This window comes from Centruroides sculpturatus, unplaced genomic scaffold (assembly GCF_000671375.1).
Source record: "Centruroides sculpturatus isolate CEXI.00-Female unplaced genomic scaffold, Cexi_2.0 scaffold951, whole genome shotgun sequence".
In the NCBI taxonomy this organism is placed as follows: Eukaryota; Metazoa; Arthropoda; class Arachnida; order Scorpiones; family Buthidae; genus Centruroides; species Centruroides sculpturatus.
The window spans coordinates 266,803-285,862 of record NW_019385256.1 but is presented as its reverse complement, the minus strand read 5'-3'; the positions used below and the strand labels follow the sequence as shown (position 1 = coordinate 285,862).

Below are 19,060 nucleotides of genomic sequence, written 5' to 3'. Positions count from 1 at the left end.
TGTCATAGTCCTTTGAATGACGAGGAGTAAGAGAANGCTGCTCCGCAACGAAAACAAGCTTGAGCAACAGCGATGTCGAATGGTGCACACTCGGTAAGTAATCCTACAATTTTTTGTTTATAGTGTAGTTTATACTAATTATTTCAAAAAAAAATAAAATAATAATAATAATATACGTATTTTGGAAATGTTAAGTCAAATTAGTCTAGAATCGATTAATTTTATGGAAGAAAACCTTTCAAACAGCCGTAGTCTGTAAACTTCACACGTGTCAAATATGTGAGCCAATCACAGCCCAAGGATTCCTACAACGCGAAATTCGTATAACGAGGAATGTATCTTCGTGTTTAGGGGGTCTACTGTATTTAATTTGTAATTAGAATTTTATTTTTTATATTTTCCTTAAAAATGTATTAATTAACATATTAAAAATTAAACAAACCTGTCTTTCTGCATGATCAGCTTGCCATCCAGTCACATGGGAAATATAATTTTCAGAATAATAATTTGCCAGTGAAGGTGGTAATGATGGTACCACAGGCTTTAAAACAGCAGACACTAAGGAACTTGGACCACCACCACTTAGACTATGTAAACTGCTGATACTTGATGTTGGACTACCATGCCTTAAAAAATTTTAATGCTTTTCTTTTATCATAGAACTACAAGTAAAATTAATTAATAAGCTAAATAATTCAAAGCATAATGTTTGATCATCTATCTAAGTAATATTGTAGCAAAATATACACAGTTTAATCTTCACTTTTATGGATTATAGGTTTTATATCCTTTTTTTTGTAAACTGTAATGATTTTTTTAAAAAATAAATTCTTTCTTCAGCAAGTGTTTTAGAATAATTTCTTCAAGATTACAGCAGGAGTAAATATTAAAAAAAAATTTAACAATTTTCATATATATGAGAGCACTATATGTACTTAAATATAAAGATTGTAAATACATAAATTCCTGCCTTATCTCCTTGTTAGTGTATTAGTACTTGAAATTATCTCAGCCAGACAATTTGTCTAAAAAATAATCTTTCAAAATTTCATTGAATATGCTAACTTATAATTAGATCAGCATTTTAATCTAAAAATAACTAAAACAAAGAAAGTAGTTAATTCTGTTTCAAATAGTGTTCTCTCTTCATATTATTTTTGAATTTTACTCAATGATAACAGAACATGTAATGAAGTTAGAAATATTGATGACATTAATTTATGTGACTGGATTCTTCATTAAAATATAAATATATTAAAAATTTTTGCACAAAAATATTTTTAACTGTAACACGATATGGATTATAGAATATCTAAAAACTACAAATGCTCCAAAACAATAAATAAAATTATATTTCATAAAAATAATTAAAAAAAAATATATATTAACATCTAACTTAGTAACTACAACTACAAACATAACCTTGCAAATTATATATTAGATTACATATGTTTATTTCCATCTTTAAAAATGATTTAAATAATATTTTAATTTACAAAATTAACTAAACATTATATTTATTAAAATAATACTTTGCTCACCTAGATGAACGACTACTATAATCTGAAGCTGGAGAAACATGACCTCTTTCAGTATCTATTTTTCCATCTACTGATGGTGGAGGAAGTGCATGTTGTTGGTACTGTGAGTGATAATTGGAATTATGACTTGTTGGTGGAGTGTGACTATGACTATTTTGTATGAGAGAATTATGAGATAGATGACCTGAAACCATAGATGGAGATTGTGATTTCTGTGCTGCATTTTCTGATGGTGTCACTGATGCATGAGGAGAACGACTAACATTGCCTGAAAAGTTTAAATAGAATTTTCATTTTGAATTAATTTCTTTACTAATGCTAAATATTTTATTGCTTTTATGTATTTTAAACATAAATAATTTCTATTTTTTGTGATCTCTCTGTTATCTAATATCAGTACATTAAATTTTTATATTAATTTTTACTCTTTACCTTTAGATAAATATTATGTATCACTTAATAAACAAGAAAACACTTAGACACTTTTCACACCCTTTCCAGAATAGAAATTTAATAAAATACTTGTTTTATTATATTTTTGTGTTGGAAAAGGTGTGAAAGATGTATCTAGTGTTTCTTGTCCTGAAGAAGTTCCAGCTTAGATAATTATTGTTATCACTTAAGACTTTATTTCTCCAAAAAAATTAACACTTAAAAATTAAAGCAATTGGCTTTAATTTTTATGCACTAATGATTTTGAGCATCTTAGACGCTCATCCTCTAGCAAAAATGGTTAACAAATACAGTAAAACAAATACACCAACTGTACAAGCATTCTATACATTTAAATGTAATTTAAAAATGAAGTTTCCAAATGTAGAATGTACATTTGCAGTTGGAAATGATAAAATGTGTTACATTTTATTTTTAAACATTTTATAGAACTATATGTTATGAATATCTATCTTTTTTTGTATTAATATTGAACAGTATGTTACTATGAAACACTATGGAAATTGATAAAGTCATTAAAAAAACTTAATAATTTAAAATTTTCTATTATCTGTTATTTACATAACTTCTGCAAAAAGCTGAAAACCATATATAGTGGGTGATCGGTTAACAAACAGTTTGGATAGCGAACATTTTACTGAACAAACATAAAAAGAAGCGATGGAAAATAATCAATACTTATTGATTTTCCCTTGTCTTCAGGAAACAATTTGAAACCTTTTGGAGTGCGGGAGACATCAACATCGATGCTCAACCCGATACCAATCAGATAGTACTTTGAATTTTGAAACTCTCCCATGTAATTCTAGCTTTTTGTTCACCTTTCTGACAAATAATTTCTTAGTCTTTGCAAGACTGTCAGATGGGCACTTGTTAAGTTTTACATCGGGGTTTATTTACAAAAGGTGAAAGTTTAACTGTCCCATCGGATATTCGTTAACGTTTTAATACCAAATTTCATCCAGGTTTTAAATTTTGCATTTAAATAATTTTTTGTGGGCTAGTTGATTTCTGTTCTCTGAATTTTTGTAAATGCTTTTCTGAACTTTTTATTTAAAAAAGAAACTGATAATATTATGGAGCCTAAAAAAAAGTGTCAAGAACTGTAGAAACCAAGTAAGAGATAATAGCCAAGGTAGAAAGTAGCCACAAGATGTCTGATGTTGCTAGGCAGTATGGCTTGAACAGGTCTACAGTAGGCACAATCTTAGCTATGAAAGATTATATCAAGAAGTCTCAAGCTACTAATGGAGTAATGAAAATCACATCTGAGAAATAAAGAGCATTTTAGAGCTTATAATGGAACCTGAAACAGATATGACAGCAGAAGTCCAAGAACTCTCAAATGAAGAATACCAAGAAACTCGGCGAGATGTGTTTTCTTTTGAAAAAGAGGAAGACGAAAGAGGACCAATGTCAACATCTGTCAGTAAAAGTAAACCTTTGTACTAACTGTCAAAACATTAAAACGAAATTTTTAAAAAAATTAAACAATTTGATGTGATTTAAAGTTCTGATTTTGAGTCATTTTAAAATATATTCTTACAATACAATAGAACAATAAGTAACACTTATTACATGAATAAAATTAAAATTAATTCATTATATGCAATTGTGCAAGGTTCAGCACTAAATGCCCAGAAAAATTTTCAGTGTTTTTGGAAAATGGTTTCAATCATTTCTGATTAGGAAAGCAGTTATGCACATAAGAAAGACACAAAAATTTTATAAAAGACAGATTTGTACATCTAGTGGTGTCTTCTAATACTAAAAATGTTTTGATAGAAAAATGAATTCTGCTATATTTGTAATAAAGGTTGCAGCATTACTTCTTGCTGCCTGCAGATGGCTACACTTGGCCAACCATATTCCACAAACAAAGTCAACAAGGCAGCTAAGCAGACAAATTCCTTGACTTTTTGTATTGATAGAAAAATGAATTCTGCTATATTTGTAATAAAGGTTGCAGCATTACTTCTTGCTGCCTGCAGATGGCTACACTTGGCCAACCATATTCCACAAACAAAGTCAACAAGGCAGCTAAGCAGACAAATTCCTTGACTTTTTGTATTGATAGAAAAATGAATTCTGCTATATTTGTAATAAAGGTTGCAGCATTACTTCTTGCTACCTGCAGATGGCTACACTTGGTCAACCATATTCCACAAACAAAGTCAACAAGGCAGCTAAGCAGACAAATTCCTTGACTTTTTGTCACTTTTTGACAAATTCCCTGACTTTCCATGATATTTTCCAAATATGAAAATCCCTGATTTTCCAGTGTGTAGGAATCTTGTATAAAAATTAAATGTCAAACAAAGAATAAAGTAAGAGATAATAAAAATTTTTTTATCAATTTTTCCAATTTATTAATGTTTGGGGAATTTATTAATAAATAATACATAAAATAAAAGTTTTTCCTCCTTAGCAAAGTCATATAGTTAACTGTAGGTTTATATATATGTTATATATAGTTTAAATTAATTGTGGATTAACAATAGGATGAATTATTTTTATTTAATAAAACACCTCCAAATTTAAATAGTTCAGTAATTCTAATAAGATATTTCTCAAATTAACAAATTTTATTTCCATAATTTAGTTTGCAAAGACTTTAAAGATTGAAAAAATTTTAAAAGCTACGATTGCTATGCTTTATGATTAACCTTTAGTTCCCAGTAATTTTTGATATTAATATAATTAAACATAAAAATACTTAAAATTGATAAAAAACGAAAGAAATGTGTTAATTTTGAAGAAAAAGCTTCAAATTTTATTTTCCTTTGTCTTGCCTTTCTGTGAAATATAACGCTGATGAGTCATTGTTTACACAGCTGGATGATCTTGAACACAGCTGGAGTTGGATTTCCGGGACATTCTCATAGAAGTCTCGGGAGGCGATGGGTTTATAGTAGGGTGAATACTAGCTGGCCATATATTTTTAAATATTTTTAAAAAATTACGTTTTTTATTGTGATTTCTGACCCTCGACTTAATTAAACTTATATATAATAAAATCTATTAATTAAAAAAATTAAAAAACTATTGGAGGTCGTTTTTGATATCGGAAAGTAGCTTTAAATAACTTTACCGAAGGAAAATAGGTGCACTACAACTTTAGAACGATGAATGAAATTTGATATCAAACTCCCATTAAAAAACAATTAATTGTTAAACACGCGTCATTAAAGGTAGATTAAAATCGCGATAAAATTTTTTCGTGCGGGAAAAAATTTGGAGACAAAAAACATTTCAAAAGATCCAAAAAAAAATTGGGAAGCCGAAAGAACTGAGTTTTCTGTAACGCTATGTAACCTGCCCGAGTTAACTCAGGCGAAGAACTAAACGGGACTTAATTAATTAATTAATTAAAAACGTGTTTTCATTAGAAAAAAACATTCAAACTTTTTTGCTGCTTTTAATTGAAACTATAATTTAATTTAATATGTGTTTACTTGTTTATCACTTTTCATGTTATATACACAATCTTTTAAATGAGTACCCAGGATTATTCAGGTAACAGTTTTGCCCTGATACTCAAATACAAAAATGGGTTCAGCAATAATGTCTGCCATAGATATGTATAATTTAGAATGGAAACAACATAGGTAAGGAATAGAAAATAATGCTTTACTATGAATTTTTAAGGAAATAGAAGACAATTAAAATTTAGATCTTACTTATAATACAGTACAGAGGATTTCTTACTAGACAGCTGATCCATTTATATTAGTGTAAACTAAACTGACCAACACAATAATGAAATCAATGAAATTAATTAGATTATTATTGTTTTCAATATAAATGTTTTTTTTTCAGATGAAAAAAATTCTGCCGATATTTAAATAGTCATAGTAACAGTACTTCAAATGTACATAATCATTGCTAAACAAAACAAAATTTAATTAAGAGCAAGGTATTTCAAAATTGTTAATGACATTTTATGTGAAATCTGAAAAACAATTTGGATTTAACAAAAAATGATCATTTTCATTTAATAAGCTTTTTATGGTTAACAATCTTATTGTATTTCAAAATGTAAATGTTAAAATTTTAAATATCATTAAATAAAAAACAACATACCTGACTGTGCTAAACTTGTTACTTGCTTTGTTAATTGTAAAGCTTGCTGAATTGTTCTAAGTGCTGAAAATATATTTATTAAAATTTATAATGAATGAATATAGAAAAATGAATTCCTGATATTAGATGATAATTAAATAAGTATATGAAATTTCAATAAATTTAGCATAATTAATTACTATATACATAACTGATTGAAGTAACATAATATATAATAAAACTTCTGATAATCCTTGATTATAAAAATCTTCTATTTGACATTTGATGAATATTTAACTTAAATCTGAGGTTTGGCAATGTGCTATTACTATGATTTAATTCAATTCTTTTATATTTGAATAGTTTGATTATTATTAGATTGACTGATAAACGTCTTCTACTGTAGCATTCTGCAAAGTGTATGGCTAAAACACATGCTCATTCAGTACTCCTGAGTGTCTAAATTATGTGTAAAGTTTCAGTTTGATAAATCAGGGTTCCTACTCATCTTCATGATTTAAAATTATCTGACATTTCCAGATTTTCTCCAGATAAAAATACCAGAATATCTCAATAAAAAACAATGATGTTTAGTCAGTAGTTCTAGGTGGTCATATTTGGCAAAAAGGTGTACTTTGGCATGAAAAAGTGTACTAAAACGATTTTTTCTCAAAAAACTTTTCGGACTTTTTTTGGGCACTAGTTTTTCACTATATTTGACAAATTAGAAGACAAAAATCAATTATATTTTGATTTCTAATCATTGTAGAATAATCAATGAAGACTTACTTAAAAGAGAATCATTCATACATTATAATCAATAGTGCTGTGCTAATAACATATTTGGAATACAGAAAATTTCCTAGTTTATTCGAAATCCTATTAGTCCATAACTGTACTTTTGTCCCAGCCAGGGATATAGATTTACATGTTAAGGAATTCAGTTACTTCAAAATTCAAAGTGAAAATTCTATCTGAACTGTGATACATGTATGAACTTGTTTGTTTAGATCAAAGTGCTTCCATGCTATCAGAGAACAGTAGGCCAAGAATAACTCTGATCTGATCAATATGCTTCTACTTTTACAGTAACACATTTTCAAGGGTCACCTTATCCTTGGACTACCCTTTTTCTCTTATTTCGTAAAATATGGCTGATTTTTGGGATTATAAGATTAAACTATGAGTAGCATATTTGAGATATTTGTAGGGTACTAGGCTACTACATTTACTAAAGTGTAGAATAAGCTAAAAAATTTTCAATGAAAAATAGTCACTAAATATTTAAAATACAGTAGTGTTGATTTTCCGAAAGTCAATCATCCGAAAGAATTCCAGTTGGCAAATTTAAATTTTCGCCAGTGCTGTGGCGCTTCAATCTTTGGCTATGTCTTGGGCTACTCAAATATTTTACGTTTTTGATACTAAATTAACATCTGAAGTATAATTTTTTATTATTTTTATATATATTTATTTTGTTTGTACAAAATAAAAAAATAATTTTTAACAATTCAATAGTCTTCGTTAGGCGAAAATTCAACGCGAAGCGACAGCAACGGAGAAAAATTTCGACATTGGATACGTTAAACTATTTTTTCGTACGTAAATCAGTTATCCGGACAACCCCAGTCCCCAATTGATTCGGAAAATCGACGCTCTACTATACATTCATAAATACAACAGAATTCCTATTATCCAAGGTAATGTACAGTACCTCATAACTAAAAATTCTGATAAAATGGATAGGGGAATGTCAGACAGCAGCTAGCATTGTTTCTAACATTTGCTGCAAGTGGCATAACCTTTGAAGACACCAGCATGTCGGGTGAATAAAGAAAGTTCAGATTCCTGCCATGTTTAGTCAATCAGTAGTGTTGTTGACATGTGGCAGAAAATTTGATAGTTATAATAGTGTTTTGAATGAACAAAAATGAACTTCTGGTTGTCTTAGCTTGCCTGAAAATGAGAATAAGTTGTTTTTTTATTTATTGTTGAAAACAACATTTATTGTTCTTTAACTTGTAGGCTGAAAATCTCTTTAAACTTACTAATACATATGTGGTAACTTATGTTTTGGGTGGGTTATATCGATATATTGCGTGTTGTATCGGACAACAATGTTGCAGTTTGTATGAGACAAAGGTGTTACGAGTTATATCAGAAACAGTTTAAATTTGAATTAAAATGAGAATTATATTCTCAAAGAATGTTTTTGTTTTACGAGACAATATGGGTAAACTACAGCAGAATAAAGGAAAGAAAGAAAAAGAAAGAATCTATGCAACTAAGAGAAACTGTGGGGGAAAATCTCATCTACATAAAGAGAAACAAAGAAAGTAAATATGCCTAAATCAGTTCAAGAAAAGAGAGAAGACCAAGAGACTCACTGCATCATCTGTGGTGAAACCTTTGAAAAAGACTGGATTCAGTGTAGGATTTGTGAAGGTTGGGCTCATGTAAAATTGTGCTGATCTTGAAAAAAACAAATATTTTTATGAATGTGATGTTTGCATTACCAAAAAAATAATCACAAAATGCAAAAACAAATTAAATTTTCAGACTGATAATTTTAAAAATTTCTCATTTATACAACTTTCTTATCATGTATTAACTTAGTTTTACAATCTGTAATTTGTACTTTTAAAAATTTCTCAATAATAACTCTGCCTAATAATAAAAAGTTGTTTGTGAAACCAAAAGTAATTCTCTTCTTGCAGATTTTTCTCATGTCCGATACAACCCTACAAAATTAAACTTGGTAAAAATGTAATGGGTGTAAAAAGTGTAAAAATGATTAATATTTTTATCTTAGAAAAATGAGTTTTAACAGGTGTTTTTATAAGACAATGAAGTTTTGTATGGAATGTAATCTGGACCAAATGAGCTGTAAAATTTTTTTTATAATATAGGAGAAGCTTAGGTGTCCAGTACTACCCGACCTCCCCCTATGGCCATTTCAGACTTAAAAATTATAAATATAATATAAAAGATTTATATGGTATAATTTTTAATCATCTTTTTATATAAAAACAACATTTTTACATCCTCTTTTATATACCTAATTTGCAGATAATTATTAAATAATTATTTTTAAAAATTAATTTGATCAATTTATTATTTTTATTAATTTTAAAATTAATAATTATTATAAATTTAAAAATAATTATATAATTATGTCTTGTTTATAAAATTGTGGTGCTGTAACAACTGGACACCTTACAGCAAGGGTCGCCAAAGTGACCTATATCGATCCTTAGGGTCGATATAACATTACTGGGGGGGTTGATTATTAAGCTTAAGCTAAGGATAAGGGGGGAGCTAAGGATCAAGCTTATCCGTCTCACTGATTGTCAGTTACTAAAATTATTATTAACAAATATACAATAAATGAAAAAAATGCAAAATTAAAAGAAATGTATTAAAATAGTAAGTACAGTAAACTCCCGATTATCTGTGTGCAGATTATCCGTGCATGAATTTAATTTTAAAAAAATAATTATATGTATATGTATTTTTTAAATAGTTGCTTGTTTTCACGATTACGCATCCTCTAAGTATGCAAGTGTTCATATTTAGATGTTTGAAGCGGGTGGTGGGGGTATCTGAAGTCAGCTGGACTGATTTTAGTTAGGCCGCTTCTTTCATGCCAAACGTTTCTTTTCAAAGGAGAAAATGATAGTGAGCACATTTATACACAGTTTCGTTTAGTTGCATGTTATAATATGTATTACAATTTAAGATTTGATATAACTCTCCCACAAATACTTTTAGTGTAAAATTTCGTAAAATAAGATGTTTTTTTAAATTTTCAGATAAGTTCCCTTAAAATTCCTAATAATCGAAAGAAATTTGTACTTACTATAAAACAAAAACTAACGTTAATTGAAAAATTTGAAAAAGGTGAATCTACATGTTTATTTTAGAAATAAATAATTATAGTTTGGATTATCCGTGTTTCTGGATTATTCGTGCCACCTCTCCCCACCATTAGCCTGGATAATCGGGAGTTTACTGTACTTTGTTTTACTTGTAACACAAACTTTTTGGTGGTGGTTGATGTGAGGTTTCGAAAACTTGTAGGGGGTCGACAATCAAAAAAGTTTGCCAAACCTTGCCTTAGTAGTATGAAGAAGTACAGTACATGTCAGGAGTTGCAATTTGGCACAGTATTTGGTGCCCAAATCATGCACACAAAAAACCAGACTTGTAGATACTCAAGAACCAAATCAAAATAAAGTACAAAATGGAAACACTCTACAAACAGTCGCTAGTGTGAGATTTGTGCATGCATTGCTCGCTGGAAAGTTGGAAATGTAAATGCTGCGAAATCAAATTTTGATAAACAAATCTTTGAAAAAAATCTGTTTACCTGTCTCGTGTTATTCCCAACATCTCTCTGGTTGAAACCTGCTCACCTTGACCGGCTGACCTGAGATATCTCATTTCAGCATCGGAACATTTTTGAAACTAGATGGCACTAGTCATTATAATTTTATATAAAAATTATATTTTGGAAGTTAGTTTTAATTTGTTTTCACATTTATTAATATATTTATTTTGTTCATGCAAAATAAAAACTAATTTCAGACAATACAATAGCCACAATTATTTTTTTCAAAAATGGGAAATTTTCGTTAGGCATCAATAAAAATTCAACCCGGGGCGACAAGCAACGTTGAGGAATTTCAACATTGGATAGGTTAATTTCACCAAAAATGTCTTGTGGTCATGGCCAGCAAAGTTCGACCAATCACACTCAAAACCAGCGATACCAAAGAAGATTGGAGAACAAGAATGAGACCTGCCATGAGTGTTGAAGTGATCCTGCTTAGTAGTGAGTCTCTGAGACATAGTTTTGCCCCAAAAATGGCCTTGCCGTTTTACTTGTTTAAAATTAAAAATAATTATAATTAAAAATTATCTGCAAATTTCATATTGAAATTAATAAAAATATTAACTTGTACTTGAATTAGAAATATTAATATTTGCTGGAATATTTAAAAAGGTGATAATTTATTGAAGTTAAAATGATTTTATCATTTTAACTTTAATATGAAATTATTGTAATTCAAAATGCAAATGTTTCACTTATATTATTATTATAATTAACCTATAATTCTTTTTGTTGAAATGTCCCTTTCAATTTTAAACACTTCTTACTTCACTCATTTCTTATGCATTTTAATTTAAAAATTTTTATAATGTAATAATTATTTATGATTTCATGATATATATCAGAATAAATATTGTATCTAATAATTTCTATGCTTCTTATTACCTTTTATTATTATATTTATCAAATGTAAAACAGTAACACTTTTCAGATTTAATTTTAATCTTGCAGAAATATTTTATCAAGTAATAAACCAACTTCTTAAAAAAATGATTGATATATTTTTTTTTATAAATGAAACAAATCTGACATCGTTATTCAACAGGAGAATTAAAAAAGACAAACAGTTACAAAAAATATATTTTGATTATGTAACTATAATAAATATTTTAATTTAATATTTCTTTTTAAAATATAGGCTGACAAATTTACACATTAATAAAAAAAATACATAAAAAATATTGCATTTTTAATTGTTTTGGGCTTATCACTGGAGAACTTTTAGACTGTTTTGCATGTTTTTTGCAGAGATGTAGCCTCTAAAGAAAGGTTATCTTTCATGGAAGACTTATTCCTGGTGATCAGACATGGCAAAAGTGAAGACATTTTAGTCTTTTTACATATTTTTTATTTTGTTTTAATCTATAATTCTAGTCAATAATACCACAAAATATAGAATTTGATACAAATAAATTTATTCAGATTAGTTTAATAGTCAATATAAATATGTTAACTAGTTCATGATGATAACTGATATTATGATTATTAGTAATAACTTTAAAAAAAATTTACACTCACCATCTTGAGGTGATAATTCAGATAGATTTGGTAGACCTTTGGTTCCTGCAAGCTGAGATATTAATCTTGGAAGATTTGCTAGTGTAACTTGTGATGGAGATAATAATTGAGTTTGAGAAATTTGAGGAGTTGTTTGATTAGGTAGATGTGATGAATGAGAAACAGTCACTGGTTGATAAACTTCTGGTAAATTACTTGTTGGAGTATCACCACTCCCTGGTGATATATCCATGTCATGTGTTTGGGAAGCTAAAATCATTTTGAACAAAATATATTAATATATATAATCTATATAAACCTTTTTTCAGAAGTTTTACACATTCTACATTTTATAATTATGGATTGTTTTAAATAAGTTTATACATAAATATTTTATGCAACTTAATACAAATACACTGGAACCTGATTAACTTGAACTGGGATAACTCAAACTTGCATTTATTTAAAGTCATTTTCTTTCCTTGATCATCCAGAATAGAGATTTACATGTTAAATCAAACTGGTTAACTCGAACAAGGGATTTTGAAACAGTATTTTCATAAGCTTCCCAGAATTTTAATTTAAAAATAGAATAGTTAACATTCATCTAGGAAAAACTAATCAGAAACTTTCTATAAAGCACAGAAGTCATGTATGACTAAAAATAAATGTTGTTTCCTGTGATGATGTGTAGGGAATGATGGCTTCCAAACAGTATACAGCATTTGTGATCTACATACTGTAAATGGCATTCAAACCTATCTTCTTGGATAATCTTTTTGTTTACTGATGGATTTCTCAGACTAGCTAACATAATAAATAAATAAATTTTTGAGAAATTCATTTTAAAAATATAACAATCATAAAGACTGGATTTTTGTGATAAAAAGTAAAAAAGATTTATTCTAGGCAAAAAATATATTGCAATTAGAAAATCCTTACTAAACACTTAGAAAGTAAGACTTAACACTTAGAAGTAAACAGATCAAAAAATTCAGGAAAGATTTTCTTGATATCTTATTTAACCATTTGGTTATGTGTTTGAGTTTCTGGACAACAGAGCATTATACTGATGCAATGATTCTGCATAAGACCCACAGAAATATCATATGGATAGTTTATTACAGATCACCAATAAACCAATAAACAAAATCTTGATTTCTAGCTAAACCTCCATAACTTGAAAATTTTTAACTCTAAGTCTGAAATTTTCCCCAATTGATTCAACTTAACCAGGTTCCATTGTACTATCTAATGCAGTACAATAAAAATATAAAAGTATTTCAAATTTTATTTTTACTTTTTTGAAATTAAGTAATAATCAGTTCTTGTAACTAACTTCATCATAAATCAAATGCTAAAAGCCAAATTTTCTCCCAGTTATTTCACTGGAAAGAAATTTGTTTTATTTTAAAAGGTGAGTTGCTAGACTTTTTGCCCTTGCCTGTTGCAAGGGTTTCTCAGACCTGTGTTTTTATTATAAAATTATTAAAGTTTATCTATCGCATAAAAAAACTACAATATCTCTATTAAATTCTGCACTTTGTTTTCTATCTAATAATATAAATTCCTTGTGTATTGACGAAATTGCATTTTTAATATTTATTTTTATGTAATTTGATGCAAAAAAAAACAAAAAATAAACATATCAAATTTCAACTTGCTGTAAATTATCTCATGTTTCACTGATTGTCATTGGGTTTTGACAGACCATGCAAATCATGAGGCGGATAAAAAAAATCCAATCAATTTGTTGCCATTGCCGATAGTAAGTGTTGCAACAACTTTTTATTGCATTCAAGTTGTTGTATGGTGTCTATTAAAACAAAAAATAATTTTTTTTTTCTTAAATAATATGCAAATATCTCTAAATGATATTTAAAAATTCAATTTGAAAAGAAATATTAATATAATTTCCCATTATTTGAGATTTATGATGACACAAATAAACTGATGTTAAACATTTTATGATTACAGTCGTCTTATTACTCCCAGAGAAACTGCACTTTTACAATTATCAACCCTAAAATTCTTTTATGTCAACGGAGCTTTGTACACACAGACTGGTGCTGTCCCTATGGAAAATCCATTTTCAAGAATGCTCTGTGAAATGGTTCCAAGGATGTTAGAAAGCGGCATCTTACACAAATATGACAAAAACATCATACTTTATTCCAGGTATATAGATGACATGTTATTAATATGGAGAAGACAGCCTAATGTAGAAAGCATCATCAACAAATCAATATGAACCCATATGGATTAAAAATAGAGTTGGAACAAGAAAGTGATACAGCTGCACACTTTCTAGACATTGATCTTCTGCTCAAAGCATGGCAATTACTACAAATATCTATAGGAAACCAATATATAATCTTCTATTCATACCATGAGCATCCCATGACCCAATGAACTACAAGATGGCAGCTTTCAGAGCTATGATAAGAGCCCACATGTACTGTGTAAATATGAAAGACAGAAATAAGAAAAGGGTTATATCAAAACCTTGAGACACTGATTATGATCAAAACCTTGATAAACATAAGAATATAGATTATCTAATCAGGAAGTGTTTGAGAGAGGAGAAGAAAGAGATAACAGCAGACACAAGAACAGAACACACAGTGGTATAATATAACATACCTCTTTAATATATACAAAAATGATAAGTAGAGTTACAGGGAGAAAGATAATCTTCAAAAGAAATCTTACCATATACAGATTCTTTGTAATGACAAAGAGCTGATTGATTCATTCTGTGTTCCAGGAGTATACAAAATCCCCATAATTCACATTAGGAGAGTAAATGATTTATGTTATGTACAGGCTACTTTGAGGTCAGTAGCAGTGAGAAATAAGAAACATAAAAATGAGATCAGTACTGCATTAGCAACATATATTACTGGTTGACCACCAATCAGTTTCTGTTCTATGGAACCATGCTAAAATAGTATGGAGGGTGCAGAGAAGACAATAAATAAAAAACACAGAAGCTTCACACATTTAAAAAGCTATGCTGAAGGAGCAGGAAATTAATTTCAAGAATGTTAACATAATATTGGGAGCATGGAAAGAGTTGCTGCATAGCAGTACTGAATAACAATTTAAATATAATATATACACATATACATTTATTTATTTATAATTGATATGAGCTTTCAAAACCAAAATTTGTTCCATCAAATGTGTTCCATAGTCAAATATCAATACCTTCTATATAAACTGTTAGGCTTTTGTTCTTTTAGAAAGTAATTTCCTGAAGATTGTTTAAGATGATTGAAATCATTTAAATGAAGAAATTTTTACTGCATTAGATGGTTATAGGGTTGATAGAATTACAATCATTAAAGATTTATTTTATCATCATTGTTAAATTCGCTACTAACTAAACACTTATCTAGTGAAAACAAACAATTATTAAATTCAAAAGTTATTTGAAAAACAACCATTAATTAAATTGATAATGCAAATTTACAGTAATAGCTGTAAACATTATGAAGTTAAACATAAAGTAGAAAGTAACCATGTGTAATGAAGTAAAATGTCTAATATGAAACATACTTTATAAATTTAAAAGAGAAACTGAATTAAACTAAAAACCATCAGCAGAAAGTAAATTCTTAATTATATAATAATCTTATTCTGAATAAAATCAAAATATGAACTAATAAACAGCAGATGCATGTAGTGCATATAGTTGAATATAACCAACTCTTTCATAATATACAATCTATCAATGAACAATTGATAAATGAAAAAATTATTATTGTTAAATATGAATCATCATTTCTGTCAAATTTTACTTTTTGATGATAAAAATATTTTAAAAATTTCAAATGATTGAAAATGTCATATTTTCATTAATTTTAATAATGCCCATCTAAGTGCCAAACTTATTTGACTATTAACAAATTTAAATATCTAATATTATTAATCAATTGATGCATCAAATCTAAGAATACAATATCCTATTTGTAGCCCAAAACATGATAAAAAAAACCCCACATCCTTTCATTTATATTTCTGAGCTATAATTTTTTTTTACAAATACTTCTAATGATAATTCAATGTCTTAATCAGTGGCAAATCAGTTGTACAAATCTTATTTAATAATGAATTTCTCAATATCAGTTCAATATTTAAAATTATAAATTTACCTTCACTTCCCCGTCTACTCTCCGTTCTCTTAAATCGATCACATTTTTCTCCCAAAACAGGATGAAGTTCAACTTTTTCTGCGAGGTCTGTACTTCTAACTGACGAAGTAATAACTTTATTTGTAATAGAAGTTGGATGGGCATGTTCATTATGAATTTTAGCTGTTTGTTGTTGTTGCTGCTGCTGCTGCTGCTGCTGATGCTGATAAGCATGAGATGATCGATCTGTACTTGTTGTGGAATGTTTTTCTGATACTAGAAAGAGGAAGAAATTTTTCAATTAAAAAAAAAATAAAAAGATACTATATTGTTTTATTATTCCAATTTAACAGCATTTATTAATTAAATAAAATAATAATGGATGTTTAAATATTCACATACAGTATGTAAACAATCTGTTTTAGTAGGTTGTAATGCTGAAATGTGGGAGAAAAGTGTAGGAATAAGGTAATAGATACTGAATAGTGGACTGTAATTTTAGTATGTCATTATAATGAATATGCTTAATGGAAGGGGACAGCAGCAATAAAAGGATACTCTAATGGAAATTGTGTTATCAAGATTGGTTGCCAATATCAGTGACGATAATTATAAAAAATTAATGTAATTTTTGAAAAACTGTAAGTATCATTTATATCTATGTTATTAATTTTAGGTTGTAGATCATGTTTCATACAACACTGTAAAGAAGGGAGATGGCAGAAATAATGATTTTAATGGTGTTATGTATCAGTTGAAAAGAGTGTAAAAAAGTTTATTTCTCAAACATTTTCAATCCTCTTAAATTCTTAAATCAACCCTCCTCAGGAAATTTATAATTCAAATAATGAACAAAAACCTTTTATATATATATATAAAAGATTTTTGTATAAAATATAAAAGGTTTTTGTATAAAATGTATATATAAAATGTTTTTGTTCATTTTTGAATTAATATATCTATATATATGTTTTTGAATTATAAATTTTCCATGGAAGGTCAATTAAAACTAAAAATGTTCAAGAAATAAAAAATTTTACTGCACCGTAAAGATAATTATACTGTGGTTATTAATAGTGCATCTACCAACAGTAGATTGTAAGTTAAAACTAACAAAGAGAATAATATTGTTTTGTTGGCAAAATGCATACTGGAGTTTTAACTACTGAATAAACATTGGCTAGTATGTATGTTGTTGGTTGGGTTTAATTAATAATGGATTTTGTTTTATATTATAAAAACCACTTCTGTTTTATCTATTTTAAAACTGACTAATATTTTGCTAATAGAGCAGAAACCTGATTATCCAATACAAACTTTAAATTCTGGAATTTATTTAAATTTTAAATAATTAATGAAAAATTATTAAAATATTAGAAAGATTGTTTTTATTTCCACATCAAAAAGAAATTTTTTAAATAGTATTTTACAATTTAAAATTGAACTTTAAACTGAGTATAATCAAATATTTCATATTGATCTAGTTGTTACAATATATGAATACTAAAAAACTAAAATATTCAATAAAATGAATGAAAAAAATACAATTAGTCAATTTGGAACCATACTGTGTTTAATATTAATAAATAAATTTAAAAAAAATTTCTTTACTGTCAATGCATATCAAAACTTGCATATTTATCTGTATAAAAATATAATTATATAAAACCATTATTGATAATGAAATAAACAATGAAATGTCTCTTACATAAAAAACATTAATCAATCAATGTGAAATTAAAAACACTTAATTCATTGATTCATCATTAGTGTTTTTTTCTCATTAATTATTTAAATATAGCAATTTTTATTAATTTTTTAATTGTTAGTAAAAATCTTCCATAAATTAAAACACAGAAACCTGCAAGTCTCCACATTACCAGACAAGCTTTTTGAGGAAAGAAAAAGCAAAATTATGGAATTAAGCAAAACTTTTAGAATAAATTGTTTTCTGAAAACTAAATTTGCAAAGTCTGATTTACTGAAACCAATGCAACTGAGTATTTTAGTTTTTCAATGTCTTCAGTGTAAGATTATGACTCTCCTTACCTCACAAATGATTACTGAAGATAAAAACAAATGCAATACTCACTAGCAAAAAAGAAAAGGTTATCAAAACAATGATACAGAAACATTTAAATATAATGAAGCATTTGAAAAGCATTAGACTTGCTACATTCTAAAACTTAATCCAAAATATTAACAAGATGTTGAAAATTGACATGAATTTAAATGTTTGAATAAACAATGTATTTTAGATGTAAAAAATTTTAAATAATTCTTTATTGTTGCTGTTTAAAATGAAGCTTTTTTTTAGTAATGTTAACATTTTGATATTGGAAAAACTTACATGTATATAATTATAGAAAATAGAGAATGATTGAATTTAATCAAAAATCAAAAATTTATAATAGATTGGTACTAAATCAAATTAAATCACATTACAAATTTTATTTAATTCTTGCAAAAGAAGAAGAAAAAATGTTAACTGATAGAGTAACTACATATATGAAGTTCTGTCTAATATTAATGAATTTTTTGTTTATAATTTACAGTAGAGCATCGATTATCCGAATCAATTGGGGACTGGTGTTGTTCGGAAGATCGATGTTTCGAATAACCGATTATGTACGAAAAAATATATTAATTTATCCCATCTTGACATTTTTCTCCGTTTCGTGTCGCTTCGCGTTGAATTTTCGTCGATGTTAAGCCTAACGAAGACTATTGTATCGTTAAAAATTATTTCTTTATTTTGTACTAACAAAATAAATATATTGAAAAATATAAAAACAATAAAAAATTATACTTCAGAAGTTAATTTAGTATCAAAAACGTAAAATATTTGAGTAGCCGAAGACATAGCCAAAGATTACAGCGCCACAGCACTGGCAAAAATTTAAATTTGTTGACTGGAATTCCTTCGGATAACCGACGTTTCGGATAACCGACCTTCGGATAAACGACGCTCTACTGTA

At 27.7% G+C, this 19,060-nt stretch overlaps 1 protein-coding gene across 1 annotated transcript in view; it reads right to left on the bottom strand.

Moving 5' to 3' along the window:
• The window catches only part of LOC111636788 (WW domain-containing adapter protein with coiled-coil-like), an 81,952-nt gene that overhangs the window by 12,659 nt on the left and 50,233 nt on the right, over positions 1 to 19,060 (bottom strand). The window contains exons 7-11 of the mRNA XM_023382120.1: positions 16,104 to 16,358; positions 11,968 to 12,216; positions 6,078 to 6,140; positions 1,542 to 1,809; positions 423 to 626 (exon numbers count right to left, since the gene is read on the bottom strand). Of these exons, the coding sequence (XP_023237888.1) occupies positions 423 to 626; positions 1,542 to 1,809; positions 6,078 to 6,140; positions 11,968 to 12,216; positions 16,104 to 16,358 (1,039 nt within the window). The remainder of the gene's footprint in view (positions 1 to 422; positions 627 to 1,541; positions 1,810 to 6,077; positions 6,141 to 11,967; positions 12,217 to 16,103; positions 16,359 to 19,060) is intronic.